The sequence below is a fragment of the Poeciliopsis prolifica genome, unplaced genomic scaffold, assembly GCF_027474105.1.
Source record: "Poeciliopsis prolifica strain line A6 unplaced genomic scaffold, Auburn_PproV2 SCAFFOLD009, whole genome shotgun sequence".
NCBI lineage: Eukaryota > Metazoa > Chordata > Actinopteri > Cyprinodontiformes > Poeciliidae > Poeciliopsis > Poeciliopsis prolifica.
In genome coordinates this window covers 2536878-2564877 of record NW_026562384.1, presented here as the reverse complement: position 1 = coordinate 2564877, position 28000 = coordinate 2536878, and the positions used below count along the sequence as shown (strand labels likewise).

The 28000-nt window shown below is 42.5% G+C and overlaps 3 protein-coding genes and 1 non-coding gene across 5 annotated transcripts; 3 read left to right on the top strand and 1 right to left on the bottom strand.

Moving 5' to 3' along the window:
* The first annotated feature begins 7 nt into the window (after positions 1–7).
* On the top strand, positions 8–7332 carry pabir2 (PABIR family member 2). 2 transcript variants are annotated; one of them, XM_055034462.1, is made up of 10 exons: positions 8–997; positions 1142–1220; positions 1300–1353; positions 1545–1588; positions 1669–1723; positions 2096–2191; positions 2360–2445; positions 3645–3709; positions 3929–4025; positions 5047–7332. In XM_055034462.1, the coding sequence occupies exons 1-10, from the start codon at positions 873–875 to the stop codon at positions 5183–5185; spliced, it is 840 nt and encodes a 279-aa protein (XP_054890437.1). In that variant the 5' UTR covers positions 8–872; the 3' UTR covers positions 5186–7332. The 2 variants fall into 2 exon arrangements, with proteins under 2 accessions (XP_054890437.1, XP_054890436.1); XM_055034461.1 differs by having other exon boundaries at positions 3905–4025.
* LOC129363035 (small nucleolar RNA U109) lies at positions 1837–1988 on the top strand. The gene has a single exon (XR_008606292.1). It is a non-coding gene; the product is annotated as a small nucleolar RNA U109 (small nucleolar RNA).
* A 450-nt stretch (positions 7333–7782) lies between the features above and the next one.
* mospd1 (motile sperm domain containing 1) lies at positions 7783–12163 on the bottom strand. Its single transcript, XM_055034463.1, has 6 exons — positions 12031–12163; positions 10172–10464; positions 9998–10073; positions 9662–9894; positions 8848–9009; positions 7783–8237 (listed from the first exon to the last, which is right to left on the bottom strand). Exons 2-6 carry the CDS (start codon positions 10311–10313, stop codon positions 8206–8208), a joined length of 645 nt encoding a protein of 214 aa, XP_054890438.1. The 5' UTR covers positions 10314–10464; positions 12031–12163; the 3' UTR covers positions 7783–8205.
* Positions 12164–13378: 1215 nt separating this feature from the next.
* On the top strand, positions 13379–27121 carry ints6l (integrator complex subunit 6 like). The gene is made up of 18 exons (XM_055034694.1): positions 13379–13702; positions 13821–13898; positions 17197–17346; positions 19167–19256; positions 19389–19572; positions 19667–19792; positions 21213–21376; positions 21550–21702; positions 21785–21917; positions 22324–22418; positions 22488–22598; positions 23494–23709; positions 23787–23913; positions 24001–24143; positions 24468–24687; positions 24770–25135; positions 25215–25308; positions 26107–27121. The coding sequence occupies exons 1-18, from the start codon at positions 13592–13594 to the stop codon at positions 26207–26209; spliced, it is 2664 nt and encodes an 887-aa protein (XP_054890669.1). The 5' UTR covers positions 13379–13591; the 3' UTR covers positions 26210–27121.
* Positions 27122–28000: the final 879 nt, after the last annotated feature.

Genomic DNA, 28000 nt, shown 5'->3' with positions numbered 1-28000 from the left:
TGAAGTTTCGTGCTAACACCTAGCCTCGATGTAGTAAGCTGTTGGGACTCTGGTTCATTCTTGGCGGTACATACCTTGCAGAGACTATATCAATTGTGCTGCTGGTTCCAAGGGCAATATTCTCAGCAGACCGAGTCTAGTTAGTTCCGTGAGCCGCAGTGGTCAGCAGGTTGGCGGACGAAAACAGCCTTTAGAGGAATAAGTGATGGCACTGAAATGCTAACGTTGCTAGTTAGCTCCTCCGGCTATCTAGCTCAACCATCTGGGTAGCGAAAATGAGTGGAACTCTAGCTGAGCGGCGCTAGGTAGGAGGTATGATAATCTTTTCATAGCAGCGTCGTTCCTCTTCAAGCTATCCAAATTAGGGTTACAGGAGCATTAAAGCGGCACATAAACCAACTATTGGTTCAGTGTGGCTAAGCCTGGCTCGTGTTAGGAGGCAAAGTGTAGTTACAACTCGGTTTGCACCAGCAGACTTAACGGGTCAGCAGCTAGCAGCTACTGGGCATTGTGTAGTATGTAGCCACGGCATGCTAACCATCCATCTGGGAAGTTTTTAACTGCACATAACGTGACGGGCAGAATTTGAACAGCGTGATTTTAGCTGCATGTAAGGCGCATAAAACGCTGTCATGGTGAGAAACCGTTGTTGACTTGTCGGGTCGGAGAAGGGGCCTTGCACCCCGCTCTGGGTCGGCCAACATTGCGCTAGTTAGTTCGGCTTATGTAGCCTCAGCTCGATCGATTTGTCCGAAATTAATTTCAATCATGTAAAGCCGGGCAAAGTCCGAGGGTCAGTAATGTGGCTGTACTGAGCGGGGCCGCCATTTCAGGTTCACGAGTGCGTGACGGGCCCGCATTGTCGAGCAAGAATGAACAACTCCGGAGTCATGCCACAGGAAAAGATGGAGCTGGACCTGGAAATCCCAGCTGCTTTAGTCCAAGGCGATGGACACCTGAGGAGATCAAACAGTGCACCCATGATTAATGGATTGAGGTTCTGCAATAGTTTCTTTCTTTTTTTATTATTCCACTCCTTCTCCACCTAAATCTCACATCTTTCATTGAATGAGTTTTTCCTCTTTCGACATTACCACTTTGGCTGGAAGGCTGATGGACGCGTTTCGATTTGTCGTTGCAGCGATAACGCTCAAGTCTTCCAGAGAGAGGTCCTCCGTTGCCGCAGGAACAGCACCACGGTCGTCAACAGACCCAGCATGGTACGTTTCTGCAACTTGGTCACGTTTCTGCAATGTAAGCCTGAATCCCACAGCACCATGTGTTCCTGCTGTGCTACAGGTGCCTTCATCTCCCATCCGCGTGCCCAGCACCAGGCTTCACCAGATAAAACAAGTAAGTGTGCGTTTCTTTTTGTAAAACTAGATTCTTGTCCTGGCTGGACTTAGTTTGCCACATGAGGTTGTAAGCTTTGAGTCTGGCAGCAGCGATGTCTGAAGACTGCATTTAAATGTACAAAATCTCCTTTATTCCAATTGTAGAACACTGACTTTTGCACTCATTGCTTTTCTTGTTCATCTTTCCAGGAAGAGGGAGTCGACTTGATGAACAGAGAAACTGCTCACGAGCGGTACGACCCCGTCAGCGGCGAAGACGTTGTTCTCGCGTGACACGCTTACAAACCTGATTTTCATGTTTCTGTCCACACAGGGGAGTTCAAGTTGCCATGCAAATGAGCCACTCTTGGGAGGAAAGCCTTAGTCTGGTAAAAAAAAAAAAAAAAAAACGCAAAACAACAACTTTAACCCTTGTGATTGAACTGCTCTTGTTGATGGGGGACATTCCTCAGAGTCAGCAGCAGCTGTATTTGTGTGGTGCAGGCATGCTTTGGCCCAAGGCCATTTTTTTGTCCTCTCTGTATGAATGTGGCGAGGACGAGTATAAAGCATGCTATATGAACTTTTGGGAGTTAACAGGGCCACCAGTCTTTCAAGTCCAGGCTGAGTCGGTAGTATAATACTCCCACAGTGTTTTTATTAATTTATTTATTTTTACTCACAACCCCCTGGGATGTGTTAGGCCGTTCTGCGTCAGGGGATTCATTCACTTTCAGCGTCTGGTGCTATTGTGTCCGCAGAGCGACAACGACATGGAGAAGTCTTCGTCTCCGAAGCGGATCGACTTTGTGCCCGTGTCGCCTGCTCCGTCCCCGACCAGAGGAATAGGAAAAAAGGTGCGCAGTCTTACCAGGATCTATTGTGACGGCTCTTTGTCTTCACCTTTTAAAACGCAAAATGTCTTGATGTTTTGAAAGTGAACGGTTCTCAGACCTCTGGTGACCTCACCATGTGTTTTTCTTTTTTGTGTGTGTGTGTGTTTCTTTCCCCATCCCCTCAAGCAGCAGTGTTTCTCTCCTTCACTACAAATTCTTGTCAGCAGCAACGGTCTAACACCCAGCCCGATACCCAGCCCAACGCGCCGGTTCAGGTCAGTATGTTGCAACTATTGTTGATCTGTTTTTGTTTTTTTTTTCTCAAATCCAAAGGTGTCCAAACTTTTCGTCATGTGGGCCAAATAAACCAAAACAAAACAAAAAAAAAGCTCTACTAAAATCAAGCAAATAAGTTAGTCTTTTTAAGTAAAACGAATGTTATACAAAACCCAAGAGAGATTTTGAAAGTTTGCTATGTTTAAAAGCAAGCCATCTAGTTTTCAACGAATCAATTCACGGTTCTAAGAACAGGATTCTGGTCACTTTCTTTCAAAATACTTGCTACATTTAGCCAGGCTTCATAAAATATGCAGAAGCTGATTTGGATGCAGCAAAGTCGACCTTCCAGATAAAACGTGGCTCTACTTAGTGTATGAGTTTGGTTCTGAAAAAATGAAGACTTTGTGATGTACTTAATATTTTCCATTGCAAGAAAATTGTCAGAATTAAATTTACACCAATTAAAAATTGAAAAAGTTTGATAAATTTAAATATTTCTTGAACTGGAGTTGAGGGACTACAAAAATAAATCAGCCCAAGGGCCACAAACGGCCCCCAAGCCGCACTTTGGACACCACACTCCTAGTCTGTATGGCGTCAAAACCTTCCCAAGACCTCACATACACAATATGACAATAAAACAAAAAAAATTATGTTTATAAATTTCTTAATTTATAAACCAGTGCTGTATTTGCGATGCAGCATTTTCCAGACGTTCACTGTTGTTTTGGTAATGCGCTCCAAGTTTTCTATGTTGGAAGGTCTCCTTACCATAACCCTAATCTTTGGCTCATTCCACTGATTATTGCAGAGCAAGAGCTGTCTTCTAAAGAGTCTTCTAAATATGTCTTATATTCTTTGGCTTTGAATGATGGTGACCATCAAGAGTGAATAAATCTCGATTTGCCAGATTTATCTATGTTTAGCGTCGCTTGTATTAAAGGTTTAAGGTGAATGTTTGTGCTCGATTGTATGGATTGGAATCGATCCAGCATAAAATTCAAGTGTTCTTGTTTCTGAAAGTCGTGAAATGCATTTTTCGAAAGCTGTTGTCTGACGAGTGAGTTTCTCAAAATATCATAACTTGAACAAACACGGAAACTGTAGCGTAAATGAAGCTGCCAACGTCCTAAACGTCTGCTGCCACACGCTGGTCAGAAACCCGCTTAACGCTCGACGCTTCTGCTCTCTTCAGCCGACGGAGTCAAAGTCCGATCAACTGCATCAGAGCCAGCATCCTCGGCCCGATGAAGCGCAAAGGTGAGAAAACGCTTCGTCCAAGTTTGACTTTGCAGTTCCATTGATTTTCTCCTCGAATCAGAGTGTGTTTATCTTTTCAAAGCTTACTTTCTCGACGCATACGGATAAAAATCGATGTTTTGTGTTGAGTTTGAAATTGAAAATTGCTTAGAAAATGAATGTAGTTTATGTTTGTTGGCTACTTTATCTTTATAGCTAAAGATCTTTGTGAAAATACAGGGGAGATGGAGACGGAAAGCCAGCCTAAGAGACTCTTCCAGGGAACCACCACCATGCTGTCCTCTGACGTGTCCAACCTGTCAGACCTCGGCTCCTGGTAAGGGACAGACGCGACGCGGTTTGGTGGGGGAAAAATACAAATGAAATCATTTTCCTGTTTGCGGAGATGAGATTAAAACTCAGATGTAGTTTGAGCTGAAATCAGCAGATTGACTCAGGCAGTGTTGGTTTGGGAATGGAGGAAAACAGAAATAAACTGCACAAAAACTTTGACATTCTCTTTTTTTTAAAATTCTGGTAACAAATCAGACCAGTAAATAGTGTTATGTTAAGCATTTTGAACATTTTTATCTCATTTGTAAGCTGGTGACAAGTGAACTCAATTGACATTTATGTTATCCCTACATATTTTATGTGACATGTCAAACTCAAGGCCCGGGGCCAAATGTGGCCCTTTAGATTCCAGATTACATCAGTAAGTCCCTCCAGTTTTTCACAGTTTTGCAAAATTCACACAAAAATTGACAATGCCCCACATTTCTTCTTATTTTGCTGCATTTTTTCCCTCAAAATTGGTAAAATAAATAAAACATTGGTTTGAAATGACTGCTGCCTCAACCTTGCTCGATGTCAAGTTATAGTCCACGGTGATTAATACAATGTCACATTTAGCCCCATAAATTGGTGCAAAACACACAAAAATTCCTCACAAATATTTCTAAATTGGCACCATAACATCTGTGGTTTTGATTGCAAAACACAAAAAAAAAACAATCACAAAATCCTGGAGGGACTAATTGGTGTGAAAAGATAATCATTTCATTTTGAGAAACTCTTATTGAATGCTGAACCAAATGGCTGTTTATTAGTATTTAACTGTTTAATGCCAACACCGGCCCTTTAAGAACCTTCAGATTTTTGATATGACCCACAACGAACATGAGTTTGACAGCCTGAGCTCATGTCACGCGCTTTATATATTATTATAATCCTCTAAAAACCTAAAGATGGAATAACTTGTGCTTTTTACTCCTGAACTGTGACTGAGTAGAAAAGCACAGCAAGTCTACAGGCGTTTCTTCGGTTTTAGTTGACCTGTGCGTCTTCCTCTCTTTTAGCCACTCTCCAGATTTACTGGACGGGAGTCTCAGCAGCATCGGCTCCTCCACGGACTCCCCGGGAAAGATGGAGGGCGTGTCCCCTTCGTCGTCCAGCAACTCGCCCTTCACCTCCCTGCAGGATTTGTCTCCGAAGTGACCAGCAGCGACGGCCACCGTCTTGTGCGTTTCAGGAAAAAACTGCATCTTCCTCAACCCAATGGATCCCATCTTGGCCCGCGTCTAGTTTACATGGACTTCTTCATTTGTTTCCATATTTGCCTCCGTACCACTGTTGTCATGGCTACTCTCTCGGAGGCAGTAGACGGGATCAGGTTGAGGAATCTAAAGCCACGCATCTGTTTGGGTATCGGAGGTCACGTCTGAGCGACACTGACTGAAGACACTGACTGAAGACACTGTGAGCACTGTGAGGTGGTGCCCGGCTGCTGAATGGTGTGGTGCATTACTGGCTTTACCACCATTTTGTCCCACATGTCCCCAATCGCCTCAGAGAGACGCCGAGTACTGGACAAAAAGACTGATCCTGTTTTAGTGCTGGAAAGTTCGTCCCATATGTACACAGTCTGCAAATTTTCTTCTTTTTTTGTGTGTAAGAAAAGATTTAACTTATTGTTTTCCTGCTTTGTATTGTAAGTATGTACATATGAATCTAGTATGATATGTACAGTTTTACATTTGGCTGTGAGGGGACTGTAGGCACTCGTTTTCTGGGGTACAGCTAACGGAGAGTTCCTCTTCTGTTTCCGGTGTGCAGAAGACTTTCAGAATATTTTCTGCTTATAGACTGTGAACTGTGGTGACCTTTTTTGGGGCAGATTCTTGGTTCCTATTAGCTGCGACCGTAACAACCCAGACGGAGTGAGCGACGCGCCGAGCAGGAAATTGTGAACGAAAACCTGTTGATTTCTGGTAGTCTTTCAACACTAAGAGGTTCCTGTGTATCTTGTGTTTTTTGTAGATATGGAAAGTGTTAAAGATTACCTCCTGTTCTTCAGGCAAAGTGTTTATTTATGAAGATTTATGGACAAAATATATATATGAATATATATATATATATAATTGTATGTTGATTGGTTTTGTCTTAAATCAGATAAAACTGACTGCTAAAAGGAAAACAGAACCATTCCATTGGGAATGAAGAGACTGCTGTCGCTGCCATGTTTTAGGTGCTTTGCACAGGATGCTCATCCTTGCTGCGCTCCAGCCTGTGTCCTAGTCTTGAGCAGGAAAGATGTAGAAGTTTTTTTTTTTTTTTTTTTTTTTTTTTTTTTGTCTTTTTGTTCTGAGGAAAAACAAAATGCAGAGATTCGAGCCTGCACTGTGATATTTTGCACCAAAATGTAACCGTTGGGTTCTCCTGGGTCCGTGTTCGTACTCCCCTGTGTTTACGCTTCCTCAGCCTCCATTGCTCTGCCGCCTTAAATGTTCATGTACAAAATGAATTGATTGTAAATCATTTCATGTAAGTGTTCCCTTTTAATTTAAAGAAAGGTTTGGTTTCAGATCTTTTACTGAATGACTTTGTTGTAACTCTTATTCTTTTCTGGCAATTAATTTTTTTTTTTTGTGGTGTTTATTGTGTAAGGCTGCTTTTGATCACTGGCCACATTGATTGAATTATATAGCAGAAGAAATTCAAATGCAACTCAACTCAAGATTCACTGTGGGGATGAAGAATTTCCAGTAGCAGTCAGTCTTCCATTGGCTTGGAAGAAACTTCTGACTGAAGACTGTTGGTGTGTGACATGCTAGCCACTTCATATCGACAGCAGACATATTTCACAGATGAAACAATTGATACTGCTAATCCACTTTTTTTTTTTCTGGATTGTCCTCCTGTAACATCTGCAGCTGGGTTTTTTGTTTTCTTTTTTTTTTCAAATACAGGATAGATCCAAAGATTTGTTTTTGTTTCTATGGAAAACTTTTTCTGCCGTATTTTTTGGGGGTTGTTAATCTGCTAAAAAGCCAAACGGCGACTCATTTTTAGTTTACTGGAAGAGACTGAGATTTTATTCAAAACCTGTTGTTTCAGATTTCGCGAGCTCACGCACTTGCTATTAGATTCAGAGCCTGTGGAGGATAAACAGGCCTGCAGCACCATAGATCCTCCACCTTGCTTAATGTTGGGGATATTTTCCCACTTATTCAGACATTTGACATCAAGCCAGCTGGAGTGTTGAAGTCCAATCTTCATCTCTTGTAACCAAAGTTCCAGCAGAGGTAAGCAAGCTAAACATTTGTGATGGTTGGATTAAAAAAAATAAATGCACTTGAATTAAAGATTGGATTTTCTTGTTCCAATTTTTTAATATTGAATTATATTTATTACTGAAATGTAAGATCTATTTATTTTCATCCGATTAGAAAAGCAGCTTATTTACCTAAAGCTACGGTAGATGAATTAAGTCTTAGAAGACAAGTTGCAAGAGACGGGTAAATGTAAACATTTCCATTAAGCGGAGCGTTTTCTAGCCTTATCTACGACTGCTGGACTGAATAGTCTCTGATACTTTTGAGAATCATCATGCTTTTTAATTGGAACTACTAGCACTACAACGCAGCTGTACTCAGACTTTATTAAACATGAGCTTCAATGTTACGTCAAACTGGCGAAATGCAAAAAGTATATCCAGGGTTTGTTTTGTGGGAGATGAAAGGAGCCACATGTGCTTGAAAGCATCGTCTTCAGTCTTAAGCTGGGAAAGCGTCAAAACATCAATATGACAGTCACAGGAGCATATCATGACCTTTTAATGGCTTTATGTACACGTTTGCATGTAGATTTCTTCACACTCAAGTTAACCATATTGAGTCACACAATGGCAATAAAATTTCGAAGAATGCATGATGGTCCGAGCGACGTCGAAGCGCCTCGCGTCTCTTCTCCGGCCGAGGCTCGGCGGCGGCGTCTGCTCAGCAAGAGTTCCCATAGGTCTTCCCGTTTTTTTTTTTTTGTTTGTTTGTTTTTTTTGTAACAGCCCAGAAAACATTATGTATTTGAAACCAATGTACTAAAATGTATTTGTCAGCCGATGGAGTTATGGAGCTCCACCAGAGCGCTGAGAGCTCCGCTCGTCTAAGTCGCCTCTGGTTGGACAATGTTCTCTTCATCGTTTAAAACTGTTTATCCTCGTCCTTCCAGCACTATGCACTTCATGTACGTAGGATAACCATAGTTAGAAGACCTGGAAGATAAACAGAAAAATTGCCGTTTACTACAGCATTTAAAAAGAAAACATTTTTTTACACAAGGTGACGAACAGATGCACTGATTAGTCTCTCAAGTTTCTCTTCAAGCACTGTAATATATGCATAGGGTGATAAATTAAAATGCGCTCACATTAGGATGATTAAAAATAGTTTAAGGGCACTTTTGTTTCCAAAAGATAATCCATTTTATTTATCACTTTGGTTGTGTGTGTTGTTTCTGTTTATTTTTTGGTTGTGTTTTAATTAAAACGTCTTCCACGTCCAGTGTTAAGTGTGTTTTGATTTATTTTTATTTTTTCCTTGCAAAATTAAACTTTTCAACTTGCACCGTTATGTCATTACTTGAAAATGGCCTCGAACCAATAACATGGTTTATCGCAATAATTACTGGCAATTTTGAGCAATTCTTAAAACAAGGACAAAATGATGGCAAAGTTGACTGGCATTTGCAATTTGTGGAGCTAACCGAAGTCAGCGTTGTCAGAATTACAGAAATCTCAGTCTGTGTACGCTGTACTTCAGCTCATTTTCCAGAAAAAATGTCCATCAATTTCTCTGATTTAGTGAGAGCTTTTACAGCCTTACCAAGAACATAAGCAGCTACCAGTTTCTTGTTAACACTTAAGTGGAGGTAGACAGGCACAGTGGATTCTTGCTCCCCCAACGTTGGAAGCATCAGGGCGATCATGCACACGAGTCCCAGCAGCACTGTGAGCAGACTGGGTCCTCCAGCAACGGGACGGCTCTCTGTCAATACAGGAAGCAGCATCGGAATGAATGCCATGCATCAGCTGCCACAATTTACCTGGAATATTGAAGGTTATGATGATTTTAGAAATGTCCTGCAGCTCGGAAATATTATTAGACGGCAGACAAAATCATTTTGCACATGTGTACAATTCCAGGTTTCAGAACATTGGAGAGAACAAAAACATCCGAGATCTGAAAGGTGAAAAAGATTTTTTTGTTTACTTTTGTGCTCCTATTCCTTACTTCACAGACAGATTTCTGTCTGTTTGTGTATCAGTTCAACGTTGCATTTATGCTTGGAACCACAGACAACATTTTTGTCTTGAGCAAAAGTTCAGTGTTAAAACACACAGTTCAAAGACAAAGACATCGAGAGACAGATGAGACTGAGAGGTTGGGAAAAGTTGCATTTCTTTCTTTCCATTGCACCCTTGGTATTATATCAGAGCATTTACTCAATATGTGGTATTAATTTGTCCGATACAGATTTCAAAGTCTGAGTGGATGTGTGAAAAATTCTTCGAAGAGGGAATGTTTTAAAAACGTATTAAAAATGTTTTTATGCCCTCCGGATGATTGAAAGCACTGACAAGTGGTTTGGCTGTTCTTTGGCTCCATCCAGTGGCGGCACGTCGCAACTGCCGCTTACCTGTCTGAAACGCAGTCTGCTCGAAAAACTCGCTGTCCGCAAACTGCTCCTTAATCCGCCGCTCCTCGTCTTGGGTTCTGGCGCCGGTCGGCTCCTGCGAGGCCGAGGGACGGAGCGTGGCGGTCACCTCTTTGCGACCCAGCGCTTTCCTCTGACTTTGCTCCGACACCTGCAGTCGGAACTTGTCGTACACGCCATAGTGACACGGCCGGACGTCTCTGTGGCGGATTACTCTGCGCAGACGTGTAAGAATTTGACTTCAATCGTCTTATTTATGTTTTTGAGAAAATAAAGGCGGAGACGAAAAAGATGCGAGCGCGAGGAGTTTACACTTACATGTCAACGCAACACTGCGGCTTGACGGCTCCCGTGGAATCAACCACGGTGTATTTGTTTGGCGCTGTGCACAGCACTGGAAATGGGGTGGGGGGCAAAAAATTTATCAAAATGAAAATTTTCAATAACTTCACATGCCAAAAGAAAGAAACATGTTGACTATTTGCCACCTACCTTTGAATTTGAGGGCGAACTCATAGGGATTGTAGAGGGTGAGCACCTGCTTATGAGACGACTGCTCATCCGCGTAGAAGACGAGCTCGGTCGGGAACACGAACACAGGAAGGTTTCCCTCCGCTAGCTGGTGCTGCTGCATTGGCTCCAGCTGAGCTCTGCCCCCTCCCTGTCCACTCTCTGACCGGGCCCCCCCAGTCTTCTCAAGCGACCACCCAACTGTGGAAACACCCCGACGGACGCAGGACAAGCTGGCGCCGCTCTTCTCAGCTCCTCAGGGCCATGACGTGCTCCTGCGACGAGCCACACACACCAGAGAGTTACTGAAGACTTCCTAACAGGAACCGTAAATAAAATGGATCGTGAAGTTTCTGCACATAAAGCTGCCGTTCAGAAAAACATAATCGCAACGGAACGTAAACAAGCTCACATTAACCTATCAAGTGCAAGCGGCGAATTGATTATTTGCTGATTATGACAGGCTTATTGGTCACTGAGATCTGAACTTTTCCGCGCAACAGCGCTATCTGTGCAAGACATTAAATTAAATAAGAAATTTAATTCAAGAGTGTCTGCTGGGCACGAACCAAGTGGTGTAGCTTGGAGTCTTGCCCCAGCTGGTGGTATGTGAAGGTCATCTCGAGGAGTAGGAGTGGGAAGAGGAAGTGTGGTTTCGAAACAGAGTATAAATTTTGTTTCTGCCGGCGAGCAGCCAGCACTTTGGGCAACATTACATATGTGACATTGCTCTTCCAGCTTGGACAAGATTTAATAAAACTCTCAGAGACAAAAGAATTCAGTTCTCGTTAGTTCAAGGGTATTACGTGCACGATTTGACTCAAAAATGGGAATGATGTGAAACATTCTTCTTTTTTTCTGCTTGATTCAAAGCTATGAAACATGGAAAATTTAACGATTAAATTTAATCGTTTTCGCTCCTTATGTCTTGTGGTTCTCTGAAAAAATGGAAATAGGTGAAAATCTGATTAAGCGGGTCAGACCAGACAGAAAACTGTGAAACAGTTTGGACAGGTAGAGGCTGATCAGAGCATCTTCTATCCATTAATTCACATCTTGGAACAAAAGCCTTCAGTTTCAATAAACTAGGTTTGGGGTGAACAAAAATTACCTGAAAATACCTGGCAGGTAGATATGCTATTCTGCTATACTACTAAAAACTTGACAACAACACCCTGATATTTTCATGTCTATAATGTAGTATGATTGGAAACAAAATGCCACACGTAATACATTTCACACAAACGCAGGGTTGTTGGGTAAAAATAACAACAGCGATGAAAGCACATGATGTCGGAGTGTAACCCTTGAGACAGGTGGAGTCCGCGCGGCTGGTCACGTGACCCTCCGTGTGTTTACATGGTTACACGGTTTGAGCTCGCGGGCCGAGCCTAGTGTCGCAACACGTTTTATGTTATTACCATTATTACCGACTTTATTGGCAAAAATAAAATAAATAAATACAATTCTGGCAGGCTTTTCGACATGTAAATGTTCTGGGTTTTTTTTATATATCTAATCGTATTTATGTTGGTTTTCATGCAGGCTACATAACCATAATATGCACAAATTCCCATTAAATTGTTCCATAAGGGCTTACTCATAATTACGACACCGACATTTTACTCGTGGCGACTGTAAGCTGTAAGCAACGTCACCGTGTTTTGACCCCGCCACCCGTTACAGCATGTCTTTATTGTGTCTCTGTTTACTAGCCTAGCGTTAGCCGGCTAGGCTAGCTCCAGCTAACAACAACTTAACGTCGTACTGCTGCCGTGTCATAACAGAGGAGGAAGCATATAGTCGTTTAAAGGACACAAAAGGCAAGAACGACACGTTACCTTTGCTGTCAGCATACGTTTATGAGGAATACGATAGGCACAACAGGCGTCTGTAATCCCACCCTGTTGTCCCTCTTTAGCCTTTTTTTCTTCTTTGTGCTGCAGACGGCGCGGTGCATGCTGGGACGGAGGAGGGCAGCGGTAACGTGTTTATTATCATTTCATAACGTCTGAAAACTATGGAAATCCCCCGTAACAACCGCAGCAAAAAGAAATGTGACCTTTAACAGGCCAAATGTCTCCTCCGAGATTGAGAGATCGTTTGTTTTAGAGTTGGCAATTGGTCTGCAGGACCGGATTCGTACTTTGAAATCCAGTGAACAGATTTATTAATTTTCTTCTAGAGATGAATGACAAAGATATTTGCCAGCCCAACTTTCTGCAGCAGTTTATCCCTGCTAAGCCTTAAGTTCACTGTTTGTGGAGTTATAAATGCACAAACACTCGAAACAGAAGCACATATTTTCCAACTATTTCTAGCTTTTGCAAAATAAAATGGAACCTTATAATAATAATAATAGTGATAATAGTAATTATTTAATTTAGCAAGCCAAACAAATCTGGTGTTTTAAACTCTGCTATGTATAAAAAATATGAATTTCACATTTTCCTTGTAATTGAATGTTTGCCATTGCCTCTGTCAGACATTTATTAAAGCTGAACCTGTTCATTTGATGTCTCCTGTGGAAAAAACACCAGCATTCTAGCTGCATTTATATATATATTTTAATTATTATTATTATTATTATTATTATTATTATTATTATTATTATTATTATTATTATTATTATTTACTTAATTGAGTGATGTATTTCTTGTCCTGTTGAATGTGACATTTTCTCCATATTTTTGTTTTCTGCAGGTCTTCACGGCGTTAGAGTACGCAGTCATCCTCCGTTGCAATATCATGTGAACACGAGTTTAACATCGCGGTCATGTTGCGAAACGTGCTTCTCTCGCTGTGTTGTGGTGTGTTCGCGGTCCTTCTGAAGCGCCTTGAACGCAGCACAAGAAGGGCAGCAGCTGCGTTGTGCGAGGAGGCGGGATAAAGTGGGAACGGACAAGAAATGTCACTTCTTATTATGATCTCTATGTAAATACAACAAATTGTTGTTGGGTTTTTTTTTTGTTTGTTTGTTTTTCTTTTTATGTATGTCAGCTCAGGAAAACCTACTACTGGAGCAAACACGTTTTACCAAACAGTCTGTTAGTTCCACATATTGAACCTACTATTGATAGCAGAGCGCAAACCGTTACTACCACTTTATATAATTATATTTGCAGGGGGCGTGGCCAACAGACCGGGGTTTGGCCAATGGGCTTGCAGTTCGGGGAGCAGGGCGTTCCATTCGGTTAGGAGCAGAAGTTGAACAGCGCGAGCTGTGAAACAGCCTCAGAAAGGCAGACACAGAGAGGGCAGATGCATCGGCCCTCTGCTGGAGGGGGGGCTTATTATAACAAATATATATACACACATGAGTGAACTGTTTGGCTGCACGATAGCTCATATGTGGATAACAGTTATTTTAGAAAAGCATACCACCGCGGCTTTACATTTAAAATGCCTATTCTAGTTTTTCTGTTAGACACGTCCGCCTCTATGAATCAGCGCACTTATTTGGGTACGACGTATCTGGACGTTGCTAAAGGCGCGGTTGAGATCTTTATGAAGGTAAAGATGGATTCTACCCGGATTTTTTCAGCAAGCTTGCACCTTTGGTGAGCTCAGGGTTCCTTGGAGAAAGTCGGTAAACATTAATATATGCTGTTTTGGTTTTCTTTTTTGACAGCTGCGTGCCCGAGACCCGGCTAGTAGAGGCGACAGGTACATGCTAGTTACATTCGATGAGCCGCCATACGGAGTGAAGGTAATTAGCAAATGATACCATTTTTACACTTCCAAGTCGAACGTGTTTGTCTGTAAGTGAGACTTTATTTTCTTTCAAGTTCGCCGGTGGCGAAAAAACGGACAATTACTGCTCCAAACAGCCGCAGACCCGGAGCCGCACTGCATCCGAACATCCAGCGGACATTTTGCTTTTGTGTCGAGAAAACTCTCGGGCGTTGAGATGGAGGCGGGGAAATTTATTATCCCTCGTGACGTCACCGGTTTTTCACAGAACCGCACGCAGGCTGGCCGAGGTCCATGCCAATCATGTTTCGCCCCGCCCCCTCCATTAAAGTTGCACTCCCATTGGCCGCTCCTGGATGAAAGTTGATAAGCCCGGTTCATCATGAGATTCTCTTTATGTTTGTACGACTTCGCTGGAACAGAATTATCATCATTCACATGATAATTATTTGTCAGACTGAAGCTGTGAGAGGCTTCCTGCATAGAAACCCCCGGTAATTGCCATACACAGAGAAAGCAGGACATGCAACCTCTCAATCTCTGCAGCAGTTTCCCCGCTTCCTGCCATAAAAACAGATGTACTCATCCCTATTCTATTGACTTGTTTATGGCTTGGCACACATCTCAGAGTTTTTCCTACCCCTTAAAGCACAATCCCAAATATGCACACAAGCCACCAAATTACGTAATTTCCTTCAGTGATTGTTCCATATTGTGGAATTCATCAAGCTGGCCTAACTTGTGCCTACAGGCTGCAGCGTCTTGCAAAATTATTCACTTCCCTTTAACTTTTACACATTTCATCACATCACAATGCATTCTCAAAGTGATTTTATAAAAGACTAAAACAAAGTGGTGAACAATTGTGAAGTGCAATACAAAGGTTGCATGAGTATACATTTTGATTTCCAGTGAAAAATGTGAAAAGTCTGGTGTGGATAAGAAATAATTGTTTTTTTTCTTCCTGTTTTACAAAATGCAAACAATACTGAGCTCATCTGAATGTTAAGGATTCGAAATATATATTTATCTTTAACTTTGCATCGTGTTTTAAGAAGTTTCAAATCAAATTTTTGCTTTGTGCACTTGTGTCACAAAGCAAATCGCTATAATTAATGTACACACAGAGAGTCTCCAAAGCCTTACAGTGCAATGCAAAAGTATCTGAACCACAAACCTCTTTATTTGTTGAAGTGAAAGGAGAACAATACGTGGTTTTCCATAGTTATCAGAAATAAAAATCAAAAGTTTACAAAATGAATATGCATATTCAACACCTCTAACTAAGATCCAGCACAACCAAACAAGCTTAGCTGGATATCTTTTTGAATAAAAAATGTAGCTTCTATGCAAATATGAAGAAAAATAAACCAATAGCTCATAAGATTTATTTTTAAAAAGCTAAAAGACTTACAGGACCTTATGGATTTATGATGATACTTTCTCAACTAGCAATATATTGATGTACAAACCCCATCTGCAGACTGTTTGAAAAGGCAAATATGCTTCAGTATATCCGGAAACAATGCAAATTTTTTCTGTTGCCTTGTTCATCTTCTAAAATTGCATAAATGATACTGACCCCAACCTACTTCCTTTTAGGCTGCATGTATCGCTGGTCTAATTGAATCTTAAAGTCTAACTTTTTCCATGTGGTTTATAGTTTTGGTTTTTAATAAAACATTTATGGCGTTTAATTGTTTATCATTGTCCAGCACTAGCTCGGATTATATTCTTTTTCTTCCCACGTAACCCACAGCAGAACAACTGTTTTTAGCTCATGTCCCCAGAGTGGGAGTTTCACTGCTCGCAAGTGTGAAACGGGTGCAAAGCAGTCGCAGGTCGGTGCTGCAGCTTTTGCAACAATTTGTAAAAGCGGCCAACAGACAAACACTTGTGCATAACACAACCTCGATCAAACAAACTAGGATGTGATTCTCGTCTCATAAAACCGTCCACTGCGCTGCCGTCTGACAGGGCTTTCCCTCGTCTGTGCAGCGGGGCTTGATCTGCTCTTTCTTCCCCTCCCTCTGGCTGTTTGTGGCCCGCTCCGTGAGCCGCGCTGAGCTTCACAATGACAAGATGAGGTGGTACTGATTGGGGCCGGTGTGTGATTGCACATTCACAGATGCAATGAATTGTTGATGTCGAGGAAGGGGGAGAGAGAGGGAGAGAGAGCGAGACGAAGAGACAGGCTTGGGCAGAAATATTCCGTAGTCTGAATTATTGAGTGCAGCGATTCTTCTGATCTATACAGGATAGTCTGGGTCTGATGGGGCTGAAACGATTCACCATGACGAACCCATTATTCAAATAATTGTCAGCTAACTTACTAATCAATTAATTGTTAAATGGATTCAAAAAAGGCAAATTGCTGACAAAACCCCCCGAAAGTATCCAAAATATAAATGCATTTTGGATTTACGATAAAATCACCTTTATATGTCAGGATATTTGACCCCAAACCCTTTAAGTGCCAAAGTTTTAGCTTCACTCAGTGCAGATTCACTAAAGAAATGTTTATTTTCTCAGTAAAAAAAAATGAATTGAATTATTTATTTGTACATTTTAACATATTTCTAATATAGTGGTTAAATGAAAAACCTGTATAGTGCGCCAATTTGTTCATTTTGTTTTTATCCGATTAATTGTCAGAATAGAGAGTCGATTAGTAAAATAATTGTCTCTTGCAGCCCTGGTGTTTGGTTACTTTAACGTTATCACTCTGAATGCATGACAGTTCTTGTACGGCCTCCTGATACTCATGTAGCTGTATGCAAGTCCTACAAGAATCTGTTGCTGGTCACCTTTTTGTGTTTGCAGCCTCTTGCCCTCCTTCTCTCAGCAGAGGGAGATGTAAGCTTGCAGGTCACCCTTAGATTAAGCATAAAGCTGCAGCACTAAAGCAGTTGACCCGGTAGATAAAAGTGGAAAAGCAGTTGCACACTCGCGCTCCCTCCTGTGGGAGTAAAAGTCTCCCTTAGAGGATGTACGGCAGTGGGAAGTGTATTTCTGGATTCCTCTTACTCTTGAACTAAACAGTCGTCTCTGAACTTCAGCACTCGTCGGTTACGTTGTGTCACTCAGAACCGACTTTACTTTCTCCCCCAGCCAACAAAAAAGGATCCAAATCACTCAATCGGTTTGATTTGCATGAGAACAAAACTGTTTTTCTTTTTCTTCTTCTTCTTTGTTATAACACAGCGTGCACACGTGGGTGTGTGTCTATTTTAAATCGGTAGACATTTGCCGACTTCGGGCCTTTTCTCCGGCGCCTGTTTCTCTCAACCTGAACTCAGTCTGTTTCGTTCCAGGCAGGCTGGAAGGAGAACCACGCTACCTTCATGTGCGAGCTGAAGAACCTGCAGGCGTCTGGGCTCACCACGCTCGGGCACGCACTCCGCGCTGCGTTCGACCTGCTCAACCTCAACCGCCTCGTCTCTGGCATCGACAACTATGGACAGGTATCGTAACAAGCCGCCATCACTGAGCTTTGAGGCAGCATTTTCCAAGTTGTTTTAGATTTTACTTTTTGTTGCCTCCTGGTTGAATCGTTGATGTGCTTTTGGGCACCACTGTTCCATTTTTCTCTCCATTTATGGAAAACAGACACAAGTTGACTTTGTTTCTAATCTGTTTTTTGAACATTCTTGGGGTTGGGGGATGCTGTGCTGCTTTTGAGATCTGGATTACCTGTGCCAGACAGGTTCTTACTGAGTGATTTCTTGAATCTGCAGGTCAAGAAATCGCTTGACCTTTGACTGGACGGCTAGTTGAGCTGACCCAAAACATTATAGTTTATCACAGTTCATTTTGGATTGAACAGATGACTACATATTCAGTTTATTTGACCAGTTTTTTAACCTTAATAAAGAATTGATCATTTGAAAACCGTTTGTTTAATTTTCTCAGATTCTTATCATGTGATATTCGGATTTATTTAAAACATTTCAGTGAGACAAACAAAAAGTGCAAAATGGTACATTTTGATTGCAACATTTTACATCACTGTAACTACAAATACTTCATACTCTCTTTAACTAACAAAATATACTTCAAAAAATAAACTGACCTGAAGTACATGAGGATGAAACGGTTTGTTTACAAGTATGAACTATGGATGTAGACTGGGACAAAATGGCAAAGCTGAGGTAACAAATGTGAGAAATATGACATGACGGACGTTTTCGACTAATTTGAGCAAGATTTGTAGCGTTATAGACAAAAAAATGAACCATCTGATCCTTTTAATACAAGTTAGTAAAACAATTTTTGTGTGTTTTTCTTACTTTTTATTCACTCTTTTGTCTAAAAATAGCGAGAGGAAAAGTGTCTTGGATGTTGCCTAATCCAATCAGCATTCCCCCTTTTTTGTTATCTCGCGCTCTCCGCTAGAAGGCAGAAATGGATTACTACAGTCAGACAACTTGTGCACATCAGGAGTGTGTGAATCTCCTCAGGCATTCCCCATGTGTGTGAATTAGAGGAGGCTGACCTCTGCTGCGCTGCCCTCAACTAGCAGCACAAGGACATTGTGACACAAAGCAAAGATTAGCCGCAGCGACAGAGGGCTCATGTTGGATATTACATGCTGATTTCTGTAACGATTATGTCATTAGTTTAAGCCAGCAAGTGGAATCTCTTTTGCTCAGAGCCCAGATTCAGGGTGTGGAGCATAAAGGCAGGGAAGCAGAGTACTGAACCTAAATTCACTTGGCCTGGAATGATTAATCGTATTGTTCACGATTAATCGATTATTTAAACCATTAGCAACTGATTCTATTTACTGATGGAACAAGACACCCAGAGCTGTAATTAAGCGACAAGCATTAAAAATATATATATATGTACGTATGAAAAATAAATAAGAAATTCTTTGTAAATATGTTCTACCCTGAAATCGTAAAGTGGCATAGTTTTCGCTTCACCCGATTCAAATTCTGTAAAAACCTAAATCTTCCATTAAGCTTCTTCTGCTCTCCAATTATTAATGATCAATTACTCTTGATATGATCAAAGTGTTTGTTTTATTACTGTATTTAAAAATGGATTTGGATTCCTTTTTTATTTGCATATTTTAATGTGTTTCTAGTGTTGCATATGAATATTCAAGTGGTTAAATGAAAAATTTGTATAATCTCTAAGACAGGTTTTTTGCACGTCTAATCGATTAATGGTCCGAATGATCGATTACTGAAATAATCGTTAGTTGCAGCCCTAAAATGGACTCCCAGCGCTTTCGCCTGCTTGCTGAACTTGTCATCAGAACTTGTTTCCCCTTCAGGGCCGCAACCCGTTCTTCCTGGAGCCATCTGTGATCATTACCATCACTGATGGGAATAAGCTTACAAACAGCTCCGGGGTGCCAGATGAGGTGAGTCACTCTCAGACACAAGTAACACCATCATCCTTTGTTTCATAGCAGCGCCAGCTGTACAGCTGATGCTTCGGAAGCTTTGAGCCCTTTGTGTTGTAGTAACGTTGAATGTCTCGAACCTCCTCGCAGCTGCACCTGCCCCTCAACTCCCCTCTGGCTGGCAGCGAGCTCACCAAAGAGCCTTTTCGCTGGGACCAGCGGCTGTTCGCGCTGGTACTGAGGCTGCCGGGAGCAGCCTCGCCGGACAACGAGCAGCTCGGCAGCGTCCCCACAGACGAGTCGGCGATCACGCAGATGTGTGAAGTCACTGGAGGTCTGGCGTTTTTTCTTCTTCGCCTTCTTCTCCGGTGCGTTAGTTGAGTTTCTCCGGCTGGACGAGAACTCATTGTGAAGTTTGATCCTCTCAGGACGGTCGTACTGCGTCCGAACACAACGGATGCTAAACCAGTGTCTGGAGTCTCTGGTGCAAAAGGTTCAAAGCGGCGTCGTCATCAACTTTGAGAAGACCGGGCCGGATCCGCCTCTCGGAGAAGGTGAATTTTTGACGCACACGCAACTTGAAAGCTGTAGGTGGAACAATTCTTGCATCCACATGAAAAGGTTAAGACTGAGTCCAGTCAGGTGCGACCTCGTCACATTTCCTACAGGTAACTGATCATGCATAATGTTGACAGAAGGAAACAGTATTTTTAACGTTTGAACAAAACAACTGATTTCACCTCCTGGTTTGTTTCATTGATTGGTAACATGAGAGTTTCTAGAAAAAAAAAGCGTTGCAAAAGTATTTGCAGTAGATTATATCTCATTACAACAACATACCCTGATAGTGGCGATGGTGTGAACTGGACTTACAACTGTTCGAATATTTCACTACGATAACTTTAAATACAGTCCAATGAAAGCACAGGATGCAACCTTAAAAAGTCTTGCAAGGTCTTAAATTACCATACATGCATTAAGGCCTTAAAATGTCTTGAATTTAGTTTAAAACATCATTTGGCTTTTCATATGTTAATTGCAGGTCGTAAATTTGATCTTGACAGGACTGATTAATGTCATATGTTCTGTTTCTGTTTCTCACGAGACTTTTCTGTTTGACAAAAGTTTGAGTCGCACTCAGAAGTCTTCATTGCATCCTGTGACTCGGGACATTTGAGGCTACCGCTAACTAGCTACTAATATTTCTTTGCTAGCTAGCTTTTTATCATGGATAAGTTCAATTTTATCCTCTCAGCCACTGAGTGAAGTTTGTACATTTCTGTGGCGAGATAGATCGTAATTTATAATCATAGTGGCCTTAAAAAGTCTTAAACTTGAGTTGGTGGGACCTGCAGAAACCCTAAAACCAACTGCCATCAGACGTCACCTAATTAGTAAACAACATTCATCACGAAGGCCAAGAAGACAGATCATGAAGGAAGTTTTTAATCATTGCTTCATAGAACAATATTCCAAACCTTAATCATCTTCCCATCCAATCCATCATCTAAATATTGGAAAGTATGTCACAACTCTAGGCTAAACCAAGAAATGGTCGTCCACCTCAATTGTCAGGCCTTGTCATCAGAACTTGTAAAGATGGCAGGCAAGACGAGGCCCGTAAATACTGTAGCTGGTTTGTCTGGCTTGTGGTTTTCCAGAAACAACAAACAGAGCAAACATGTGGAAGAAGGTTGGTAGGATGAGTCAGACGTTAAACATTGTGGCCTACAGGGACAATGTGATATAGATGCATAGAAAACCAACCCTGTACATCCCTGAATATGGGGCTTGCTTTTTAGATTTTTGTTTTTTATACAAAGTACCAATACAATACATATAGGTTTGTAGTTATAATGTGACAAAATGTGGTACATTTTCAAGACACTGTGTATAAGTTGTGTTAAAGATCCTAAATGGTATCAATATCTGCATATTTATTGGGTTTGTTTTGTTGTTTCTTGACCGTTTTAGACAATTCTGTGGAGTCCAGTCGTCCCGTTTCAACCTTCAACCCACAGCCCTGGCACAGCTGTCACAAACTAATCTACGTTCGACCAAACCCAAAGACGGGGGTCCCGGTCGGCCACTGGCCCATACCAGAGTCTTTCTGGCCTGACCAGAACTCTCCAACCCTGGTGAGCAGTTCTGTGTTAATCTGCTGCTTTTATTTCGGCTTTCTCATCTACTATGTTGTACCAATTTATTATGGGTTTTTCTTGGTGTATTTGAGGTACCGTCAAAGTATCCAGCGATTCAAATCTTTGCGCTAAATTCCTGTGCTAAATTCACTTCTTCACGTTCCCCCCAGCCGCCTCGCTCTGCTCACCCCGTGGTACGTTTCTCCTGTGTGGACTGTGAGCCCATGGTGATCGACAAACTTCCCTTTGACAAATACGAGCTGGAGCCGTCCCCACTCACCCAGTACATCCTGGAAAGGAAATCCCCGCACATGTGCTGGCAGGTAGACTGAACGCCGGCCGGGTTCCCCCTGTTTTTCTCGCTGTTGTGACGTTTAACATGATCGTTTGACGCCTCGTCCTCAGGTTTTTGTTAGCAGCAGCGGGAAGCAAAACGACCTGGGGAAACCGTTTGGCTACCTCAAGGCCAGCACCACCCTGACCTGTGTCAATCTGTTTGTCATGCCTTACAACTATCCGGTCCTTCTTCCGCTCCTCGGTAAGACTCCCAGCGCTAATCCCCAGATCGCCTGGGTCAGTAGATCACAGCTGGTACTAAATTTAAAATGGCTTCGTTATTTATCAATTAACCAATTTTATCGAATGATTCATCTATTTTATAGAGCGATTAATTGGTTCTATTAATTGTTCCTTAGTGCTGGTGCTAAATTCAAAATGGCTTCCTGATCACCACATCAATGTCATTGATCAATTAACTAATTTTATTGAATAACTCACCAATTTTAATTGATCGATTAATCTCTTTTATCGAGCGATTAATTGGCTTTATTCATCGTTTTTAGAGCTGGTGCTAAATTCAACGGCTTAATCAACCGATTAATCTATTTGCTCAGTAACCCTGAGTTGCTAAAAATGTCTCCGACGACCTGTTTTTCTCCTTTCAGACGATTTATTTAAAGTTCACAAGTTCAAACCAAACCTGAAGTGGCGACAGGCCTTCGAGATGTACCTGAAGACGATGCCTCCGTACTACCTCCTGGTAAACACCACTCGGCGTTTTATTGGTTGATTTGTTTCACCCTAACACTGTTCTACTCTCTGCTGACAGCCCTTAAAAAAGGCAATGAGGATGATGGGAGCACCGAACCTCATCGCCGACACGATGGACTGCGGCTTGAGTTACAGTGTCATTTCCTACTTGAAGAAGCTCAGCCAGCAGGTAAGCAGCTGTGAGGCCTGGAGAAACATCCGAATGTAATCCAGACATACAGTACTGTAAATGTTGATCCATTCTACCACATCCTGAACACGTCGGTTATGAATATTTAGTTCATCATCTCCATATCTGTTATTTACCCGGTTAAGATTTGTGTAGGACATTTCAGCGACAAGGCAGTTAAAGTGCTTTCCACCAGAACATGACCAGTTGTAAAAGAAGCACTTAACAGCACATTTTGTCAAATCTCATCATCGATGTCATCACGCAAATATACATCAAATATATTGATCAACGTTCCTCATCTGCTTATCAAAGGAAACTATGAATAGGTGGGATTTTGGCCCTTATTTAAAGGAGCTCCGTCTTTCAGCATATATTCAGTTTTCCGGAAGTTTGTTCCAGATTAGTGGAGCTATCTGAAACTCCACCATAGCAGCTTAGCGTAAACAGCCTCATATTATTACTACTTAACTGAAAAATCATTATGCTCCACACAAATTCCTAAATCAGTCTCACACTTTCAGTTTTTCACAGTAGATTCCAAAAGCATCAAAGTGTCTGGGAACTTTTGATTAACGCTCCATGACTTCCTGTTTCCGAGGAACATAAAAATGACTCGACACAGAGACACTTTCCACACTGGGAAAGACTAGAAAACTGAATCCTAACATTCAGTTAGAGCCAGTTGAAAGCGCTTCAGATGGATATGTTCCAGTCACATACTGGTAACCCAGTTAAGATCAGGTCGCAGACATTTTTTCAGAAAGTCTCAGACACTAAGAGTATCTGCAATAGTTATAGACTCAGTTTCTTAAATCTTGTTTTTTTAAAGGTTTTATCTCACCACATTTTTGTTTCCTATTTTTTTGGTGTTTGCTTTTTTTTTTCACTGAAGGCAAAAATTGAATCAGAACGCCTAATTGTGTCCGTGGGGAAAAAAGCGCCTCAAGAAACGGGCATAAAGGTGAAGAACCACTCCAGCGCTCTCTCTCTGGCCCACCGGCGGGACTTCAAGCAGCTGCTGCAGGGAATCACCGGAGAGGGGCCTCTCCGCCTGGTCGACATCAACTTCAAAGAGTTCGCCGGCTTCCAGATCGCTCTTCTCAACAAGGTGAGAACGGCGGCGCGCTTTCAGTGCAGAGAGGTCTGGTGTTCACTGAGCGGTTTCCCAACAATATGTCTCCGCAGGATGTGAAACCGCAAGCTTACCGGAACGCCTACGACATCCCGAGGCGAAACCTCTTGGATCAGCTCACCAGAATGCGCACCAACCTGCTGCGGACCTCTTTGAAGCTGATCCGAGGCCAAGACGAAGGTCCGACCGACATCTTTAAAAAATAGGAGACGCAGACGTCCGTTTTCAATCTGAATGTGTTGACGTGAGTGTCTCTGTTGCTGTTAGACTTCCTGCATAGCATTCCAGTGGCCCAGATGGGAAACTACCAGGAGTACCTGAAGATGATGCCGTCTCCGTTGAGAGAGATTGATCCCGATCAACCCAAACGGCTTCACACGTTTGGGAATCCTTTCAAGCAGGATAAAAAGGTAAACATTTGCCGACCGCTGCAGTGTGCAGGCGATCCCTCGAGCTTTTTCACATCTTGTCAAATCACAACCGGAACTCTAAACTCTGAGCACTGAGTTAATGGGAAGGAAACAGAAAATGATGCATGGGTGTCAAATATTTTACTTGACAAATTTTATTCCGAAACATCTCCGCCACATTTTTTGGTTTTTGTTTCTAAAAGTTTTGAAAACCACGCCTCGTTTTGCTTCCTTTCCTATGAATACCTGTGCAGCGTGTCGTGTCTACTCGGCCGGATACGGACCCGTTGTCTTGGTTCTGCAGCTCTGTTGTCTCCTCTCCAGGGCATGATGATCGACGAGGCAGACGAGTTCGTGGCCGGACCTCAGAACAAGAAGCGGGGCCACTCCGGCGACCCCAACTCCGGCGGCACCATGAAGCGAAGACGGAGCATGTCCCCGTTGCTGAGGCGACCTCAGACCCCGCCTGGCAGCACCAACCACGTGGCGGTGGGGAAGAGTCCAGGCCAGCAGAATCTCCTCAAACCCCCGTCACAGCACAAAGGTAGGATGAAGAAGGAAAACCCGATTCTAATGTAGTTCAGAAAAGAGAAAGAAAAAAAAATCAATTTTTTTATTGAGAACAGATGGGAACAACATGGTGCTCGCCGAGAGCAACGGCGACGGCGTCCTCGGCCTGGACTCTGGCGACATCTGGCCCGGCGAGGCGGACGCGGAGGCGCTCTGTCCGTCTCCGTTGATACTGGAGGACAAGACGGGATTGGCGGCGCCGTTTCAGGCGGAAGAAGCGAGTGCGGTGGAGGACGAAGATCACCTGGAGGAGCAGACGACGGAGGAGAGGCACAACTGCGACCGCCTGAGCCCGCAGAGCGAGCTGGACGGCAGCGAAGACGACTTCGGCGTGCTCGACACCATTTACATAACCCCACTGGACAGCTGCCAAGCCGAGCTGAGGAGCAGAGTCATCAAGGAGGTCCGCAAACCTGGACGGAGTGAGTACAAACCAGGCAGCCGGATCTCAGTGTGGGAATTCATCAGTTCTTACCTCAATCTGTGTGTGTTCTTCCCCAGACTATAAATCCATAGTCAGTCTGCTGCAGCAGGTGAAAGGACCGGTGAACGTTCGAAAGTACTTCATCCAGCATGCAATCAAAGAAGCTCTGAGGTAAGAAACATGAAGCTGTACTTTTTTTTAAATTAGCGATGCTTCATCTTATAAAGTTATTCCCCCTCAAAAACACGCCTGGAGTGTCGCTTTGGTTCCTTGAAATCCTTTATAATCCATGGACACCATTCAGCTCGGCAAAACGCCTGCTGGGACCTAGCTGCATCTTCTAGGCACTTCTCCTCCTCAGAGCTGCGATTTCCGAACCTCAGAGCTTCCGCTTCACAGAGCAGCCCTTCCCCAGCTCCTTCAGACTAGCCAGAAGGAATTAGCAAACACCTGGTGGAACTGCGCATCTGCTGAGCTCATTATAGGAGCTACTTCTCAGTGCAATGCTGGTAAAAACAGCCATGCTTTGATGACTTCCTGACAGTGGCTTTTCAAAAAGAGAGGGAGTTTCTTAAAGAGACAGAGGCCCAATGTAAAGGTGTTAAGATACAAAGTGACATTTAAGTCATATTTGTTACATGTAGCATTTTTATAACAACTGAAGGTGACATAGTTACTTGATTATGCTACAACATGGCAGCCTGTGCCTGGAAAACACATATCGCTGCCCCTTTAAAACTGATTCATGGGTTAAGAGTGGCCTAGTCAAAGTGTGGGTCTAAATAAATAATAGAAATGAATGTTCTACATCCAGTCTTATTGTGCCTGAACCAAAATAAAAGGTCTCATCTACCCAGCTGCTGCTGGGTTTCCCGCAGGGTTACTTCCTCTCCTCTGAACCTTCAAGCCGCTCCGCTTCCTGTCTGACTTCCTGCCTCCGCCTCATGAAGCTTAGTTTTGTTTCGCCAGGTTCAAGAAGCGCATGTTGATCCAGCAGCTGGAGACCGCCCTGGCCGAAGTGGAGGACGACTCGGCGCCGTGCTCTCCGCTCTCCAACGATCACGGCAGGTAGTAAACCCCACAGAAACCCTCTGGCGTCCTGTCTCGTTTTTCATCGCCGCGAGCGGAGGATTCAGAGATGCAGAGAAGGAAAGCGCCGCCGTCGCGTTGTCGTCGTTTAACTGGATGGCGGGGAGGGGTCCGTCAAGAGCTGAGCCGCGTGCGACGAACACGGCGACGCCGACAGAGACCGTAAACACCCGGACGGCTTTTGTCAGTGAGGACAAGTCCAGCAGACTCAGGCACTCCTTTACACGAAAAGTCACACAGCTGGCCTGGTCCGCACATGTGTCAGATACTGGTCATGTACTGGTTTCCTCCCCCAAATCACCCTGGCTGTTACAAACAGACCCGTTTTCAGCTGGTCTGAAAGTTGTTTTCGTGTATAAATATTCTTTTACACGACTAAAAAAGGAAAAAAAAGCTTAAACATTCATGTAAAGTTGTGGCTGACAGGACGAATTGGGTTAAGCCAGATTACGTCTGCAACAAAAACACCGCACTGATTTTATTATATTTTATTTATTTATTTATTACGCTTTTTTTTTTTATCTACGTTGATCCTGTTACCTAATATCTGACTATTTTTAGTTGATGCTGAGGGGTTGTGCAATATGGAAAAGAGCTTAACAAGAATAATAATAGGAAGAAATCTGGACATTCAACTAATATAATCAGTCCAATGAAAATAAAAGATGAATCATTTGGATCATTCGGCAACTAAATAAGTGGGATTATTATTTAAAGAGACGGTACGCAGGCTGAAGAAATGACTCGCACACATAAACAGAGGAAAGCTTCGCTCATCAATGGCAGCAAATCCCTCAAATGTCCAATAATTGTAATGAACAAAAATTGTACATTATTTTAAAATGTTAGTCTGTATTCTGATACTTCTTAGCTCATTGACACATTGCTCAACCTCAGTCAGTATTTGTTTTACATATATATATATATATATATATATATATATATATATATATATATATATATATATATATATATATATATATATATATATATGTAAAATGGTTTTAAGCATCCAAATTGGATCAACATTCTTACTATTTGGGCATATTGTCAAACATGGTGTAAATCTTATACAGTTTTTTTTTATTCCTTTTGAAATGCACCAGCATTTGTTTGCGTCAGTATTTTGGGATACAAACGTTGAGATCATTCTTGACTCTACAACACCCTTCAAAAGCTGTAAAATAATTTCCTCTTTCATTGCTGTAGCATTATCTCACACGGAAACATGTAGAAGAATGAAAACAAACCTTTAAATGTAAGTGTGTTCACATCACTGTCCTGTTGAAGGACTTCAATGTTTTTATTTTACTCACCTGTTCGACCAGAAACTGGCCCACAGCATTACAAGTCCACTACCCTACTTAACAGTGGGTGTGAGGTGCGTTACCATATTTTCATTCTTTGTTTCACGCATATTGTGAAAAAGCTCAGCCTTAGTCTCATGAAGCTCATTAGCTAAACCGGTTTGAATTTTTCTGATTTCCTTTGTGAGGTGAGTCTGCAGCAGTTCGAGGCGTTATCTTTACCAGAAATGTGGAGGCTGCTGTATCTGACACAAAGCAGACGACGGTGACTGGTTCTGAAAACGAGCTTTCTGGTCAGCAGCTAGTACAGGTTGCAGCTAACTCTCACCGCCTGGCACCGCCACATACCACAAGTAACTGTCACAGCATCGGAGTCGCTCCGATGATCCCGTCGGCCCACCGTTCCCAACAGTTTTCCTCCTGGAGTCCAGGCTCAGCTCTTTTACCCTCCTCCTCTCTGCAGCTTT

Excerpts from the sequence above, each read along its gene's own strand:
- pabir2 (XM_055034461.1), top strand. The coding sequence starts at position 873 with ATGAACAACTCCGGAGTCATGCCACAGGAAAAGATGGAGCTGGACCTG. Across the intron at positions 998-1,141 it reads CCCATGATTAATGGATTGAG|CGATAACGCTCAAGTCTTCC; the intron begins GTTCTGCAATAG and ends TTGTCGTTGCAG. Across the intron at positions 1,221-1,299 it reads TCGTCAACAGACCCAGCATG|GTGCCTTCATCTCCCATCCG; the intron begins GTACGTTTCTGC and ends GCTGTGCTACAG.
- mospd1 (XM_055034463.1), bottom strand. The coding sequence starts at position 10,313 with ATGCAGCAGCACCAGCTAGCGGAGGGAAACCTTCCTGTGTTCGTGTTC. Across the intron at positions 10,074-10,171 it reads GTTCGCCCTCAAATTCAAAG|TGCTGTGCACAGCGCCAAAC; the intron begins GTAGGTGGCAAA and ends CCCCATTTCCAG. Across the intron at positions 9,010-9,661 it reads GCAGACTGCGTTTCAGACAG|AGAGCCGTCCCGTTGCTGGA; the intron begins GTAAGCGGCAGT and ends CTGTATTGACAG.
- ints6l (XM_055034694.1), top strand. The coding sequence starts at position 13,592 with ATGCCTATTCTAGTTTTTCTGTTAGACACGTCCGCCTCTATGAATCAG. Across the intron at positions 19,573-19,666 it reads GATGTGTGAAGTCACTGGAG|GACGGTCGTACTGCGTCCGA; the intron begins GTCTGGCGTTTT and ends TGATCCTCTCAG. Across the intron at positions 22,599-23,493 it reads TGAAGAAGCTCAGCCAGCAG|GCAAAAATTGAATCAGAACG; the intron begins GTAAGCAGCTGT and ends TTTTCACTGAAG.